Below are 15,589 nucleotides of genomic sequence, written 5' to 3'. Positions count from 1 at the left end.
TACTAATAGATAAAGAAAGAATTTCTCATAACATTTCTTCAACTAATTCTAACCGTTTAGATTCCAAGTCATTCTTAAAGGTCAACTTAGCGAGCCCAGATCCTCTTCGGATTCCAAAAAAATTGAGCCTAAAAATCAAATAATCCGGCCCGTTGAAATTTGATCTAACGGTTACAATTATTATAACTTTTAGAGGCCCCCTGTTTATAAATGTTAGATCAAATTTCAACAGCCTGGATCATTTGATCCTTAGACTCAGTTTTTGGGGATCCGGAGAGGATCTGGGTTAACAATCAATAAATTCTGAAATTATTTAGTCATCTAACTGTTATCCAATATAAATAGATGAACCATGTTATTCAGTTGGGTGCGTTTGTTGCACCGGACTATCTCGGACTGGATTAGCTTCAGGGACTAAGCTGGATTGGGTTAGACTAGACTAAGCTGGACTAACTTAGTGAAGCGTTTGGTGCAGTGTCGGACTAAAAAGCAGAGCAATTAATCAACTATAATATTATATTAATTAATGCATAAATAGTAATATTTTATATTATTTAATGTTTATATAATAATATTTTATGTTTTTTTAATGCATATTTATTCCTCTTTCACTTTACTCCAAACAGACGCCCCTCCAGAACCATCTTCTTTTTTCTTCTACCTCTGGCTCAGCCCCATTTCTTCTTTCCTCCATCTTTTTCTGCGAAACGCATGTGTAAAGTTCATCGCAAATCCTTCAAAACAAGCTCATCCTCTTCACCCTCTTGCCACTGTTAAGAATTTCCACCTTCCTTATCCTTTTTTTGCCAAAAAAATTCGGATCTCTCTCCTTCCTCTGATACATGCGTTGCCTTCTCCGCCTACAAAGTCATCTCATAATTTTCTGGCAATGTGTGGATTTTGAATTTTGGGTTGGATTTTGTAGTTATTTTTTCGCCTTTTTTTTTATAAAATTTTTGTGGTTGGATTTTGAGGTTTGGGCAGTAGGTGGAGCTTTGTTTCAGATATGAGCGGTGATTAAAGGGTGTTGCAGAGGAAGAGGCAGAGGCGAGGATGAGAGGAAGAGGCAGATGGGAGGATGAAGCGGAAGAGGCAGATTTTGCAGGATCTGGGTTTGAAATGGGTTGTGGGACGCGAGGAAGAGGCAGATGGGAGGACGAAGCGGGTAGGAGTGAAGCGTAGTAGTGTGGTCTTAGCAGTCCGCCCAATTTCGGGGGTCTCGCTAAGACCCTCTAGCGAAGCTGTTAGTCGGACTCAGTCGGAGCGAGTCTCATTAAACGTTGTCCTCGTGTGAAACAAACACCGGATTACAGTCCAGTCTAATCCAATGATGTTTAGCGAAGCCAAACAAACGGGCCCTTAGAGTCTAACTGTTATCCAATATCATTTAGTCAATTAATGAATTTAGTCATCTAACTGGTAAAACCGAGCACAATTGAGTCTAAAGACTAAAATTTTGACAACGTTAATTGAACAATTAAATAATTTATTTATTTATTTCTAGAGTGCAAGGTTAAAAGTAGAGTCAAGAAGATTAAACTTTGGACTAGGATTGTCTCATCTCCTCTTTTTATCCCATTTCATCCTCCTCTTCTCACATTTTCTATTTTGTTTTTCTCTTTTTATAAAAAATTAATATAAGATATTCACGTAACTTAAAAAAAAAAAAAAAGAAAGAAGCTGCAAGAAAACGAGAACCAAAGTTGGTAGCAACAATGATAATCCCCAAAATGCCCTTCTAGTTAAAAGACGCGGTTCTCCTCTCTATCTGAAGAAAGAAAATAACAGAACGCAACACAGCCTTTTAAATTCTCTCTCTCTCTCGCGGAGGAAAAGTCAGGTATTTTCATATTATTCTTGTATTGCTTAATTATATTTTGCGATTTTATTTTGGAATTTGATACGATCCAATTGAGTTGGTGAGCTAATTATCTCTGTTTTTGTGATTTATACTAGTTTTTGTAAAATGGGTGTTGATTGTTTTCTGGTATATTGATGTGCTTTGGAAACCACCATTTTTGGTGGTCAGTTGGTTCATTTTCTTCCTGTAAATCCTTTATTTTCTTTGATTGATAATTTGGTACTCAAATTCATGTGCTTTTTTCTTTTATTTAGTTTATTTATTTTATGTTAATTATTACTTGATCAGTGAGTTTTGTGGCTAGTTGTGATAAAGTTTACATTTTAGTTGATTGGGTGATTTGGGGATTTGTTTCGAAGTTTTTATGTTTCAATTTGTGATTGGATTATTAGCCAACAGTTGAGCAGAAGCAAGTCTTAGTTTATGTCTGGGTTTTCATAAAATGATGGTATTATATATATATATATATGTGTGTGTGTGTGTGTGTGTGTGTATGTATATTGCAAGCAAGCAATCCGGTTGATGTTACCGCTGATATAGTGATCTTGCCATTAATTGCTAACATATCTATATAGTTCGAGCGTAAAATTTTACTTTCATTCTAAGATTCATATAGCCGATCCCACTCAGTGACTTGGATTTTCCAAGTCTCCAACCGAGAAGTTTTCCTCACTCGGGAAATTAAGGGAACACTACCTCAACCTACATGCTCCACTCACAAAGCTTCAACATACAAGCTTCAACAAAAGAAAATTCAAAGAACTTAGCGAAGAAGGCTTTGGTGTATTTAACACAATACGTTGAAATGAAGGAAAGCTGATTTATTGATATCCCCGATCAGTTACAAATATGTATATATACTTGAGTCAAAATAAACAAACAAGAGGGAGCCTTCACAAAGGTTGCTTAGAAGAAGTCTCAGCAGTCGGTAGAGCCCCAGAAAGAGAAGGCACCGGAGGGGGATCATTCGGAGCCTCAGTACTGGACAGAACCCTAGAAGGAGGAGGCATCAGAGGTTGATCATTTGAAGCTTCATTACGCGGTTCAGCCCCAGAAGACGAAGGCAATAAATGCCTTTGGAACAAACCCACAAATCTCTGATGATCAAGTAAAACCTGACCATCAGATTCCTTCATCTGGTCAAGCTTCCTCTTCATGTTTGTAGCATAGTCATGTGCGAGCCGGTGCAACTGTTTATTCTCATGCTTGAGCCCTCTAATCTCCTGTTTGAGACTCATCACTTCAGCCGCCAATGATTCAACTTGGCGGGTTCGAGCAAATAGGCGTTGGACCATATTAGACACAGAACCTACACACTGAACACTGAGAGCCAGAGAATCCTTAACAGTCAACTCATCAGACCGTTTGGAAAGTAGTTTGTTATCTTTGGGAGTGAGAAGGTTCCTGGCCACTATCGCAGCGGTCATATCATTCTTCATCACGGAATCCCCAACAGTAAGAGGATCAGTAGGGGAGACGAAGGATGGGCACCATATGTTGTCTGGAGAAGGCGGGGCTACCTCTTCAACAAGGTTCAAGTCAAAACGACGGTCGGAGGGGCCAGACATTTTCAAAGGTGTTGAAGAGAGAAGAGGTCGGACAAATCAAGATCTTAGAAGTGCAAGAATGGAGCTTCTACTGGTGGATATTCAAGTGTGCTTTGGAACTTAATGTCAGCCCCTATAAAAATCTGCACTCGACGAAGCTTCAGAAATCGAAGAGGCGCCTGCTCAGAAATCGAAGAGGCGTTTGCTTTCTCAAAAGCTGGGCTGCTCAGAGACCACGAGGGTCGATCTTAGAAATCGAAGAGGCGTTGGCTTTCTCAAAAGCTGGGCTGCTCAAAGACCACGAAGGCCGATCTCAGAAATCGAAGAGGCTTGCTTTCTCAAAAGCTGGGCTGCTCAGAGACCACGAGGGCCGATCTCAGAAATCGAAGAGGCACCTACTTTTCCAGCCTCGTCAGCACCTGTCACACGCACACTTAGCTTTGCGGAAATTATGGGCATTCTGTCGAAGATTTCTGGCGAAGTAGAAAGCACATGAATCGTACTGTTCAATCACCCACTTCCCACACGCAACAGTAGCTCATGGGTACCACAGATAACTTTGCCAAAGTTCTTTGACAAAGTTGAGACATGTGAAGCTTGCAGCTCCCACTACATCGCTCTGACCAAGAAGGGTAAAAGAATAGCAAAGAAACAACACTACCAAAGTTTAGACACATAAATTTTGAAGGTCTAGCTACCATATTATTACCCATAAGGGTAAAGGAACAGTACCACTGCTGGATAATTGGAAAGTCCCGGTGTGTCAACCTCTGTGCTTCGTGGCAAGGTAGACTAGCAAACATGCCCAACCTTTACTCACATTCGAGAAAACACTCCCAACAAGATTGCTTGCTCCAAAATCGAAGAGGCACCGCCCTCCGAATCTCGAGAGTCAGACTCTCAACATGATTACTTTCTCAAAAATCGAAGAGAGGGTAAAGGAACAGTACCACTGCTGGATAATTGGAAAGTCCCTATGTGTCAACCTCTGTGCTTCGTGGCAAGGTAGACTAGCAAACATGCCCAACCTTTACTCACATTCGAGAAAACACTCCCAACAAGATTGCTTGCTCCAAAATCGAAGAGGCATCGCCCTCCGAATCTCGAGAGCCAGACTCCCAACATGATTACTTTCTCAAAAATCGAAGAGAGGGTAAAGGAACAGTACCACTGCTGGATAGTTGGAAAGTCCCTGTGTGTCAACCTCTGTGCTTCGTGGCAAGGTAGACTAGCAAACATGCCCAACCTTTACTCACATTCGAGAAAACACTCCCAACAAGATTGCTTGCTCCAAAATCGAAGAGGCACCGCCCTCCGAATCTCGAGAGCCAGACTCCCACCATGATTACTTTCTCAAAAATCGAAGAGACACCGCTCTCCGAATCTCGAGAGCCAGACCCCCAGCAGGATTGCTTTCTCAAAAATCGAAGAGGCATCGTTCTCCAAATCTCGAGAGCCAGATCCCCGACAGGATTGCTTGTTCGAAAACCGAAGAGGCACCTCTTTCCCAACTTCAAGAGCTGGATCTCCTTGGATAAAGCTTGTCTGTAATCTTCACACGCAACATCAGCTTTCCAGATACCACATACCACTTTTTCAAAGTGCTCTGACAGAGTTAAAACATGTGAAGCTGACAGCTCCCACTACCGTGCTCTGACCAAGCAGGGTAAAGGAATAGCATTATTACTTGATGTTAGGGAGACTCCTATATATGTCGACATCCATCCCCAACGGACAGGCAGACCTGCAAAAATGCTCAACCCTTCCTCTTATCTGAGAGGGCACTCCCAACGAAGCCTTTCGAAATTTTCAGCTTTCTTTCCCCCCGATAATACCTCTGTAAACAAGCTATACTAGAGCAAGAATATCTTATATCATCAGGGTTAAAAGCAAGAGTATCCCATATCATGCTTTTTCCCTGTCTTTTCCTTTGGCCTTGTTTTTACCTGCAAGACAAGGAGAAAGAGAGCAATCAGTCAGCACTTGGAATCAAGCTTCCAGCCAGGAACTGACTGCCTGGAATTACTTACCTGGCATTGCTCTCGAGTACTCATCTTCAACATCTTAGGCTTCCAGGGAAGATACCACATCTGCCTGAGGAACAGCTAGGGCAAGTGAGAAGGATACAAGGAAGCATGTGGAGACAAGCGTAACAGCACACGTGCCGATACATCCACTACTCTGTCAAAAGCAAAAGTATCCCATATCAGCAGGGTCGAACGTACTCTAGATTTGATGGACTTGTTTTGACCCTCAAATTCTTCAGTTGGCCTTATACTCTGGAGGAAACCAGAAAACCCTCCAGCCCAGTTCAAGAATAAGCCTGTGGAAAGTTACTTCTTCAAAAGCAAAAGTATCCCATATCATCTCTTCTCATTTTTCTTCTCTTTATCCTTCATGCTGCCTGCAAGATAGGGAGAATGTGAACAATCAGCCGGAGCTCTGATTGCTTACCTTGTCTGTCACCTCTTTCAGCAGATACCCTAGCTCGGCGACTTGGGGGACTCCTACTACATGGTTTGTATCGCGCTTGACCAAGCCTGAAACTACAAGTAAGCTTCAAGTGAAATTGATACATTACCTTGTGCATCTCCACCAGTTACAGATACCACCCCTGGATGGAGGAAGAGTACTTCCAGAGAAGATGCCACATCTACCTATGAGACAGATAAGGCAAGTCAAGACGATACCACACTCCGGTACTTAAGTTTCGTGGTTACGAGATCATTCTCCCACAATATTTCCTAATGTCATTTGTAGTAAATCATTCACTTGTAATCACTAAAGGAGAGCTTGAACCTATGTACTTGTGTAAACCCTTCACAATTAATGAGAACTCCTCTATTCCGTGGACGTAGCCAATCTGGGTGAACCACGTACATCTTGTGTTTGCTTTCCTATCTCTATCCATTTATATACTTATCCACACTAATGACCGGAGCAATCTAGCGAAGATCACAAAAAGTGACCGTTTTCGCTACCTAGGATCTATCTTGCAAGAGAACGGAGAATTAGATGGAGATCTCAACAGAAGAATAAAAACTTGGATCTAACGGAGGACATGACACAAAACCGAGTGCAATGGCGTTCTAGGATTCATATAGCCGACCCCACTTAGTGGGAAAAGGCTTTGTTGTTGTTGTTGTTGTATTCTAGCATGTTTGAAGATGGATTTGGCAGTCATTCAGGGTTGGATCTTAGATACATTTACATGTACTCGTGCATGCGCGTGTGTGTAGCCAAGCTATAAGCTATTCTGTCAACTTCATCCGACTAGATTTTATATTACTGGAATTTCTGTGAATTGATATTTTTCTTGTATTGATGTACTTATGTATATTTTCTTCTACATTGTTTATGTATTTTTAACTTATTGTTTGTAGATTGTGGAGTTATGAATTGGGTTCAACGAAAGATCTATCTCTACAATGTCACATTTGGGCTCTATATGTTGGATTGGTGGGAGCGTTGTCTCTTCAGTATCCTACGTTTTACATCTTTTTTTCTTCTTCGTTCATCTTGATATTTGTCTTGTTTTAGTTTAGAGATCACATAGGTTTACATACTTTTATGATTAAACTTATTTCCTTTAACATGTGAGTCTAGAGTGTACAATTAAGAACGTTTGATAACATTCGTTTGTAATTTTCATTTTGTGTAGAGATAGAGGGAAATACATGGGAGAAATGAGAGATGTAATAAAAGGAAAGACACACAAAATCAAAACTAAAAACCAAAATCATTTCAAGTTGTGTTCACTTTCAAGACTATGTTTTATTCCTTCTTCTTTATTTCTTCACCTCTCTGTCATCACCTTCTTCTTCCCTCCATTTTTTGTATACTTCCCTCATATCTCAAGCACAAAAAGTGAAAACTAAAAACTAAGAACGAACTAGTTATCAAATGGCCCTTGGCATTTTTCTTGAGCTTGTAAGAAATTTCTTCTTGCTGTTATGATTTGGAAAGGTGCCTCTTCTTTGGCAGTTTCTCATATCAACGTGTACTGAGAAGTAAGAACTGACCATATTTCTGAGCTTGTTTTACTTTTTTCTACCATACTGTCATATATAAGTATCCTAAAAAATTGTGTTTTTGGTCATCAGCATCTGCCATATGGTGCAATGCTATAGCTCTTGATGAATAGCCGGAAAAATGCATTTTGAGGAAGTAATACTGATGAGGATTCAAGATTTTTACTAATTATCCCATCATTTTTTGTCAGATTTAGTTTAGGGTTCTCCAGCTTCCTCTCTGCTGTTATATTGCATTTTTCAGTTCCTTAATCTTGACAGATACTTTGGTCATTGTGTTGCTGTGGTTCGTGTTTTTCAATGTGTCGCGATATTTAATGGAGTTTGGCAAGAGGTAACATTCTAACATCCTTCTCTTGTCCGATATCATTAGGTGATAAAATCTTATCATTATGTTATATTAGACTTCACTATATGTACTTTGCTATGATGTTTTTGGATGTGATAGTATCACGAGCCAGTATGTAATGTGGGATTGGGATGCCATTTAAAAAGGAATCAGTTTACATCTCATGGTTTAGCCTCCTTTGTGGCTTTCAACTTCTTAATACTAGTATAGATGTTGAGTTTTGTTCGTATACCTTCACTCTAGTTTACTCATCTATTTTGGCATAGAAGAATTTCTCTCTGTTCATAACGGGCTGTCTAACAAATGCTCGAATTAGTTTCTGAATTCAAAGCACCATAAACAAAACACCTGAACATTTTGAAGGGTTTATATCTCCTTCGGTCACATAATTTCGATAGGTTTTTGTGGCCTCTACGTACTGTCCAGGAAATGTGGCAATTTAAACTGAAAAAGTTCTGAGGTTTTCGCTAGTATTTTTAGACAGATTATTTCTATACAAGTTAATAGTGTTCTTACAGATGATCTGCCAGATGTTTACGGACTGTCATTAGTTGAATTGGAATACCGTAATGTATGTGGGTTTAATTTGTTTTTTTTTTTAATAGTGTCGTGCCAGGCATCTACGGTGAGTCATGGAGGAAGAATCGACCTGGACTGTTCACTTCCGGTTGATGACTGAACGATAATTTGAATGCAGCGGCTGCACCGTGTATTAAACTCTGAATTTAGATTTGAATTGTGAAGTGTTGACTTTGTGAGAGCAATTGTGCTTGTCCTACACCATTTTTCTCTTGTTTTACTGCTTAAATTTCACTTAATATAGCAGATAGTTTTACTCCATGCTGTATGAGTACGACGGCATTATTCGTCTAACAGTCGTTTTGCCCGTTACATGTTGTGACTCGCTTTGTTTTTCCCCTTCCCGAAATCTGTTATTTATTTGGTTTCTTCCCCATCTCTTTGTTCCCCATTTGTCGAGACTCTTTAAACGATAGGTTACTCTGGTCGAGGTTAAGGTTTTGGGACAAAGTGGCACGAATCGCCGTTGCGGTTATGTAAACCAGAGAAGTTTAGGATATCGTTTTGTCAAAGAAAGAGGAAAATGATGAGTTGCATTTTAAATCTGAAACGTAAAGTTGAAGAAAAAAATGGATAAGGAAAAACCGAGGCCAGTGGTTGGTTGTTAGTTGCAGGGCCGTCTTTGAGATTTCGGGAGCCCTGTGCGAAATTTATAAAAAGGCCCCTTTTTAAGATATATATTTTAAAAGTATGACAATATATTAGTACTAGAAAATAATAACTTAAATCCAAACAACCTTTACGACTCATTAATTGTAAGTTTACAAATGTCATTAAATAAGTAAAAAGAGTTACAAACATAACTTTCACGAAATAATAAAAAACAGTTCAATCTTAAGCAAGCAAATAAAGAAAGAAAAAAAGCTTCAAAAACTCTAACTTTAGAATTTCACTTGAATATATAACATTATTATATAATTAATAAAATTGAAAAGAAAGTCGTTTTTTAAGGTGTTGTTATTAGCACTCCTACTATCTCATTATGCACTCCAAATTTTTATATTTAGAAGAACAAAAAAATTTACACTTATAAAAATGCACTATAAGATTTTAAAGTGCTAATAACAATATTTTTTCTAATATATAACATTATTACATATAAATTTAAGATACCAAAATTGGGGGCCCTTCAAATTTGGAGACCCTGAGCAATTGCACCTTTCGCTCCCCCTCAGCACCGCCTCTGGTTAGTTGTTAGTTGTTAGATGGATACTAGATTAGATTATAAGTAATCACGTTGTTTAGAGTTGCCAACTAATGAATCTTGGCTGTTACGTCCAGCAACAAGAAAAACGGTTTAACGACTGGAAGCACATGGGGAAAGCATGTGCTGTGCTGTAGCCTATAGGAGCCAGTTGCGATTGCTCCTTTGATGATGGAATGCCTTCAGTTTACAACAATAAATGTGATAGCTGTGGTTGAGGCCGTTGAAGATTACAATATAGGCATAAAGATATTGAAAATGAAGTTTTTTTTTGTTTTTGTTTTTTAAAACGACGATATTGGGACGAGGACTTAAGCTAAGCCACACAATAGACCAATTGAAATTAGGACTAGGGTTTAGGTATCGAATTTATCGTTCATAGGAGTCAAACATGAGGCCTACTTAATAATGAAGATTGAGAACATGAGGTCCCTAATTACCAAATCTTATGGATCAAAGGGAAGAGAAAATATGCCCAAATCCGTAACGCTATTCGGAAAGAAACAAAACATAATCTTATACAACAGCAAGAACGAATTGAAATGGATTTTAATCACTCTCTTCACTCATCTGAGAACAAAATTATACTGACGAAAAACCTCGCTCGAGCTGCATCATTCTCGACTTAGCCCGCAGGGCCGGAACAAAAATTGGAAAAGATGTAGAGAAAGGAGAAAATGGATGCAATGTCAATATTTCTAATGTTGTATTTATCGAAACAATACATGTACCGAGAATAAAAGGTACCCTAAAGTTGACACCGGCATAACTCAAGCTTCCTTCCTAGTTATCCTGTAATTCGACAAGAAACCGCAAGTTAGGATCAAAAGTACGGTATCAATTGGCACTCCAAAGAAAAGGAACAAAATTTGGTGAACGGAAGCAAACTGTCGTCTAGGTGAAAGAATGAGCACAGAACACCATGCTCAATCAAATTTCAGGCTGTATTAGTCAAAAAATTATTTGGACTTGGTGAGTAATATGCTTCGATTTTGAATGTAACACACATTCTCACCTAAAGCAATAGATTCCCAAGGCTGTTGTGATCTCGTGAATGACTGACGTTGCAAAGTGAAGATAGAGTGTCGCTGCATTCAGAGAAAAGTGAAATTCAGCCACGAGGTATGGTACTGTGTAATGAAATTCGTATGTACATACTACATCCATAAAAATGGTAGTGTGTCATGTATTTCCAATACGCAGACCTTCATAACAAATTACCATACCTGTAAATGCACAGTAACCAAGAAGAACCAAGCTCTCATCAACCAAAGGAACTCTGCAACAAAAAGGTACACAGGAAGTTCAAGAAATCAGAAACATCTAGACTATCAAGAACAGAAGAATCCCGTTTTTACTTAAAGAGCTCACGACATTATATCAAATACAACATACCCATCGTTCAGTTTAGCTGTGAGTGCATTTGCAATGGCAAATGGAAGATACAACAATGACTGCACAGAATAATAAATATTGAAGTTAGTAATATAATCTGGTCTTGAATTATAAAAAAAAAACCATGCAGAAGTTGTTGATATTAACCAATTCTGAGAAATATAATGCTGCTATTACAGCGTTTCAAGAAATACACACTCAACAGACTGTAAATTTCCAGCAGTTTTGGGATTGTTGCATACCATGCACATTCCAGTTTTCAAACCCTTTGGCTCATCACACAAGTGCGCAAGAATCAATCTTCCCTGCCAAAACAGAGCTTTCCTTTCAACAACAATGGTTGAAAAAACAATTTGGTTGTCTACAAGACCCCTTAGAACGACATTGGAAATCTAGCACAGTCACAGCCCTGATAGTAAGCAATTACATTCGAGATGGACAAACCACACTTTCAAAAGATACGGTTATAAAGAAACACGGATATCTTACCACAAGGTACCCAAAAGCAAGCCCACTTCCCAAAACGACTAAATGTGGATAGTTCCCCACAATGTCAGCTGGTGACAAGTAACCCCTGCAAATAAATTATTACTACATTGAAACCATTTTTTAAAAGAAATAAAAAATAGCAATAATTTTAAGGAAAAAAAACAGGGGTGGACGCAAAGTATAAAGACATACCATGCCAAAACTCCTACCAAAAGGACTACAAAAGGGTAAATCTGAGAAGAAACAACATGAAACACCCATTAGGCCAATCAAGTGTCTAGAACTAGCATAAAATCCGAAAGATAAAAACAATACCATTGCCAGTGCCAATATCATACTTGCTTTCCTTGCTTGAACAACCTTATGAACATTGGATACACTGCACACAAGCATAATCCAACATAAGGTCCAAGTGTCTAATGGCCTTCAAAGGACTGTTCTTAAGTTTATACGTGAGCTCTGAGCCTCTGACACATGAATAGTTTGGGGAAGTGGTAAACTATACCAAGGCACTCACAAAAAATAAAAAAAAATAAAAAAATCATGTGAATATTAACACCAGATTGCTGCTATATCTATAGAAAATGGTAATATTAATTCAATCCCATACCCCAAGGATTTCTAGATTAGTAAGATCATGAAGATAGCAACATAATAGTTCTGAGTTCATGCCCACAATGTGTGGTTAGCAATGCAACCCTGCTTCTGTAGCTTGAGTCTTCACAGATATGCCAAAAGTAGTATGGATAACAATTTACAGGTTCCATATAGAGAACCATTAGAAAAATAACAATTGAGTTGAAAAATTCATGATACATGTATTAAGAGCTCAGGAATAAGTTATAAAAGAAAAAACAGAAAGAATTATTATACATGAGAAAGTTAAGACTCAAATTTCAAAAAATTAGGGAATAGAAAATTACATACTTGAATGTGAGCGTTGGGATGACAGCAAAAGCTATCATTAGATACAACACAGCTTTGTATGTTGGGATTTCTGAAGTTAAAAAAAAAAAAAGGAATTAAATTTCAGACCAACTGCAATGGAAGTAGTATATGTTGTGAAGCAGCCAAAGAAATATTCATCCACAACAAATATAAAAAAGGTAATCAAACCGCGTACATGTCAAAGAGACATTGAGCTCTATATAGATAGGTACTGCAAATTAAATACAGAAATATAGCATGCGGTCAAGTCTAGCAAAATGTAGTGTTTGATGCCAAATATCACTTGTATGGTATCAACTAAATTAGGCTTGGCCTTACCACTAAGAATGGGGACCCAACTCAGAAAAGGCAAAGACTTTCCAAATTGTAGAGCCCACCACTCAGAACCTGAAAATGTAAAGAAATAAATGTACTTAGAGAAAATAAGAGTTTTTAGATATTGGTTTAGAAGTTAACTTCAAGCTGTACATACAAGTAGAGTAGCAGAATGAAATTAGGAGTTTACCAACGATAGCTGTGAAAAAATGGGCCAAATATATCAGCATTAGACCCTCCGTGGGCCCATTAACAGCAGGAAGGATTAGGGTATTGGTAAAGTAACTGGATCAACAAAGTCATAAATCAGAACATTCTATTTTTACATGTGAAATATTCTATGCAGGGTCATGGAGTGAACAAACTTATATGCTAGCATATCGAATCAACCCACTCCCCCACTCTTTTCCCCAAGAAAAAAAAAAGAGGTGGTATATTCCCGAATGACTAATAACAAAATCAAACTCAGTTGGACAACTTACGACTCCCAAGTAGCAAAGTAAAATGGAACAGCTGAAATCACCCAGAACCAGAAAGTAGATCTTCCACACATTGCAGTACTTCCAAAGGCCAATGCTTCGAACTAAACAAGCACATATAAAACATGAAAAAGAAACTTGAATTCCAGAGTACCAAATGACCAGAAAAGACGAAGACACATACCGCACACGCAAGGGCATCACAACCTGCAATTCATTGAGATCCGCCAGAATATAAATCATCAATATTCAATTGTGAATGTACAAAGGCAATAAAAGAAAAAAAAAACATGATAGCAGTGCATTACCATGGTCAAAAAGTTCCCCTAGTGGACTCGAGGAATTTGTCCGTCTTGCTTGTTTCCCATCAACGGCATCAAAGGTCTAAGATTTTTTTGTGAAAAAACAGGAAAGTGATAGAAAATGAGACAATGAAGATAGAAATAAAACAGCAATGTGTAACAATAAAGAGGACACCACAGAAAAATCAAAGGCAACTCTGCTTGGATGTATGTATTTAAGCAAACCTGGTATAAGAAAAGTAGCAATCCATGAGCGAAATTAACCCATCTAGGAGGAGCTGAATCCAGTCGTGGTGAATATATCTAGGAAAAACACATAACACAAATTAATGGGAAGCTTACTAAGTAATAACATTCCCATTTTAAGTATCATGCACACCAAAACCAGAGTAAAAGATAAATGTGAACATTTCTAAAACTAAATGTGAAGCTTGAGTTAAAAGATTAGCATTATAAACAGGAAAACCTAACAGCAGAAAATTAAAAGATGATAAGAAAAAACCACTCACATGGCCAAGCAGAGCAGATGTGAGCAAGAACATGAATCCTGTTAGAGTTATCTGGCAAAAAAATAAAGCATAATCATCAATAGAAAGGCAACAGTTTGAAAAAACGATTAAGCATAGTTGGGAATAAAGGTCACTCTACCATGTTGGGCCTGAAGAAAAAGTCAGAAACGGAAGAGTGGGAAGAAACCAGGGAAAAAAGGAAAATGTTAGCAAACATCAGCAAAAATCACAATCATGTGATGTTAAAAATCATAATCAATGAAGGAGATATTATCTAGTCTCAGAAAAAAAATGCTATAAATTTTCATTCTTGTAAGTCCGCATTATCAATTAAAAGAAATATTCCATCTTCTAAGCAAAACATAGCTGCATATTGTTGGGTTTGTAAATTTACATGAAGTCAGCTAAAGATCTCGAACTCGACGTGCAAACTACAAATGTTTGCTTGTCCATTTCGAAGTATTCTTAAAATAAATGTATCAAACGTAGACTAGTGAATAACATAAATCCATGATAAACCCAGCAGAAACTACTAAAACAGAAAACTTATGCACCTAAATTCGAGAACAAAACATGAAAGCTTATAACACCAGAAAACTCATGACCTTACCCACCAATTAAAGCACCAATTAAAGCCAAAGAGAAGAGTATATAAAGTTAACTTAAGTCAATCAGTAATCAATAAAATCAGAGAAGAAGATTAAGAAACTTACGGCATCCAAAGGGGAAAGATTTTAACGAAGCTACTCCAAAAGGGTTGCAAGACATATTTGGCAGTGTAAGAGTGATCCACGCCACTGTACTTGTATTTATGCAAAGCAGTCACACCATGTGCCCCAATATACCCCATCTCTTCCAAATCAAGCTTCGATTTTTCGCTTCGAAACAAAATGCAAATAAGCCTCAATACAACCAACCTGCTACCAAAACGAACTGAAATAACTCAATCCACGCATCTGAACAAACCCATCACTGATTACAATCATACATGCTTGTAAACTTGCCACCCAAGATAATTGGATCAACACGAAAATCCAACTTCAAATTTTTGTGATTCAACACATTAATCATCTCATCTGGGTAATGCCCAGAATGCAGAAACAATGAAAGAATACAACCCAGTAGATATTTTGTCCAAAACAGAAAGAAAACATCCAAAGCTCTAAACTTTGTGAATAAAATTAAGTACCCAAAAAAATGGGTGAATGGGGTGGTAGATATATATGATGCATGGATCTAAATTCACAAAATAAATTGCAAATCAGACTGATGAAGCAGATCAGAGAAACGCGAGAAGAACAAACAAAATCTAAATTTAAATTTAAAAAAAAAATGTTTACCTGTTTGAGACTTGAGATCGTTGGTTCAACAGAAAAAGGGGTTCTTCTGCAAATGAGCGGCTGGCCGAAAACAATAGAGAAAAGGGGAAAAGGTAGAGATTTTATTTTATTTTTTAAATTTACTTATTATTTTAATTCGCGGGTTCCAACCCCTAAATGGCAAAGCAGCGAAAAAAAGGTCCCAATTTCCTTCTCCTCCGTTTTTTTTCTGGGGAAAGTGACTTTTTTTAATCGTCTGCAG

General features: G+C 37.9%; 1 protein-coding gene and 1 long non-coding RNA gene across 4 annotated transcripts; one reads left to right on the top strand and one right to left on the bottom strand.

The window, feature by feature from the left end:
- The first annotated feature begins 1,661 nt into the window (after window positions 1-1,661).
- LOC103430226 (uncharacterized) lies at window positions 1,662-8,628 on the top strand. The gene is made up of 4 exons (XR_003767460.2): window positions 1,662-1,840; window positions 6,792-6,887; window positions 7,701-7,773; window positions 8,394-8,628. It is a non-coding gene; the product is annotated as an uncharacterized lncRNA (long non-coding RNA).
- Window positions 8,629-10,043: 1,415 nt separating this feature from the next.
- Window positions 10,044-15,543, bottom strand: LOC103449319 (choline/ethanolaminephosphotransferase 1-like). 3 transcript variants are annotated; one of them, XM_070809402.1, is made up of 18 exons: window positions 15,349-15,543; window positions 14,148-14,886; window positions 14,009-14,059; window positions 13,725-13,802; window positions 13,506-13,581; window positions 13,382-13,404; window positions 13,201-13,301; window positions 12,909-13,003; window positions 12,722-12,790; window positions 12,383-12,452; window positions 11,771-11,834; window positions 11,648-11,688; window positions 11,456-11,540; window positions 11,209-11,271; window positions 10,967-11,025; window positions 10,798-10,850; window positions 10,587-10,659; window positions 10,044-10,363 (listed from the first exon to the last, which is right to left on the bottom strand). In XM_070809402.1, exons 2-18 carry the CDS (start codon window positions 14,223-14,225, stop codon window positions 10,342-10,344), a joined length of 1,101 nt encoding a protein of 366 aa, XP_070665503.1. In that variant the 5' UTR covers window positions 14,226-14,886; window positions 15,349-15,543; the 3' UTR covers window positions 10,044-10,341. The 3 variants fall into 3 exon arrangements, with proteins under 3 accessions (XP_070665503.1, XP_070665502.1, XP_070665504.1); XM_070809401.1 differs by having other exon boundaries at window positions 14,148-14,925; window positions 15,349-15,412; XM_070809403.1 differs by lacking the exon at window positions 15,349-15,543 and having other exon boundaries at window positions 14,722-14,863.
- Window positions 15,544-15,589: the final 46 nt, after the last annotated feature.

The sequence above is a fragment of the Malus domestica genome, chromosome 12 (genome assembly GCF_042453785.1).
Source record: "Malus domestica chromosome 12, GDT2T_hap1".
NCBI lineage: Eukaryota > Viridiplantae > Streptophyta > Magnoliopsida > Rosales > Rosaceae > Malus > Malus domestica.
Note: the sequence above shows the minus strand (reverse complement) of the source record. Positions and strands in the feature narration are given on the sequence as shown.

Coding starts and splice junctions, on each gene's coding strand:
- LOC103449319 (XM_070809402.1), bottom strand. CDS start 14,225: ATGTTTGCTAACATTTTCCTTTTTTCCCTGGTTTCTTCCCACTCTTCC. Junction 13,803..14,008: donor CATCTGCTCTGCTTGGCCAT/GTGAGTGGTTTT, acceptor TGTTTTTCCTAG/ATATATTCACCACGACTGGA. Junction 11,272..11,455: donor TTGCTTTTGGGTACCTTGTG/GTAAGATATCCG, acceptor CTGTTTTGGCAG/GGAAGATTGATTCTTGCGCA.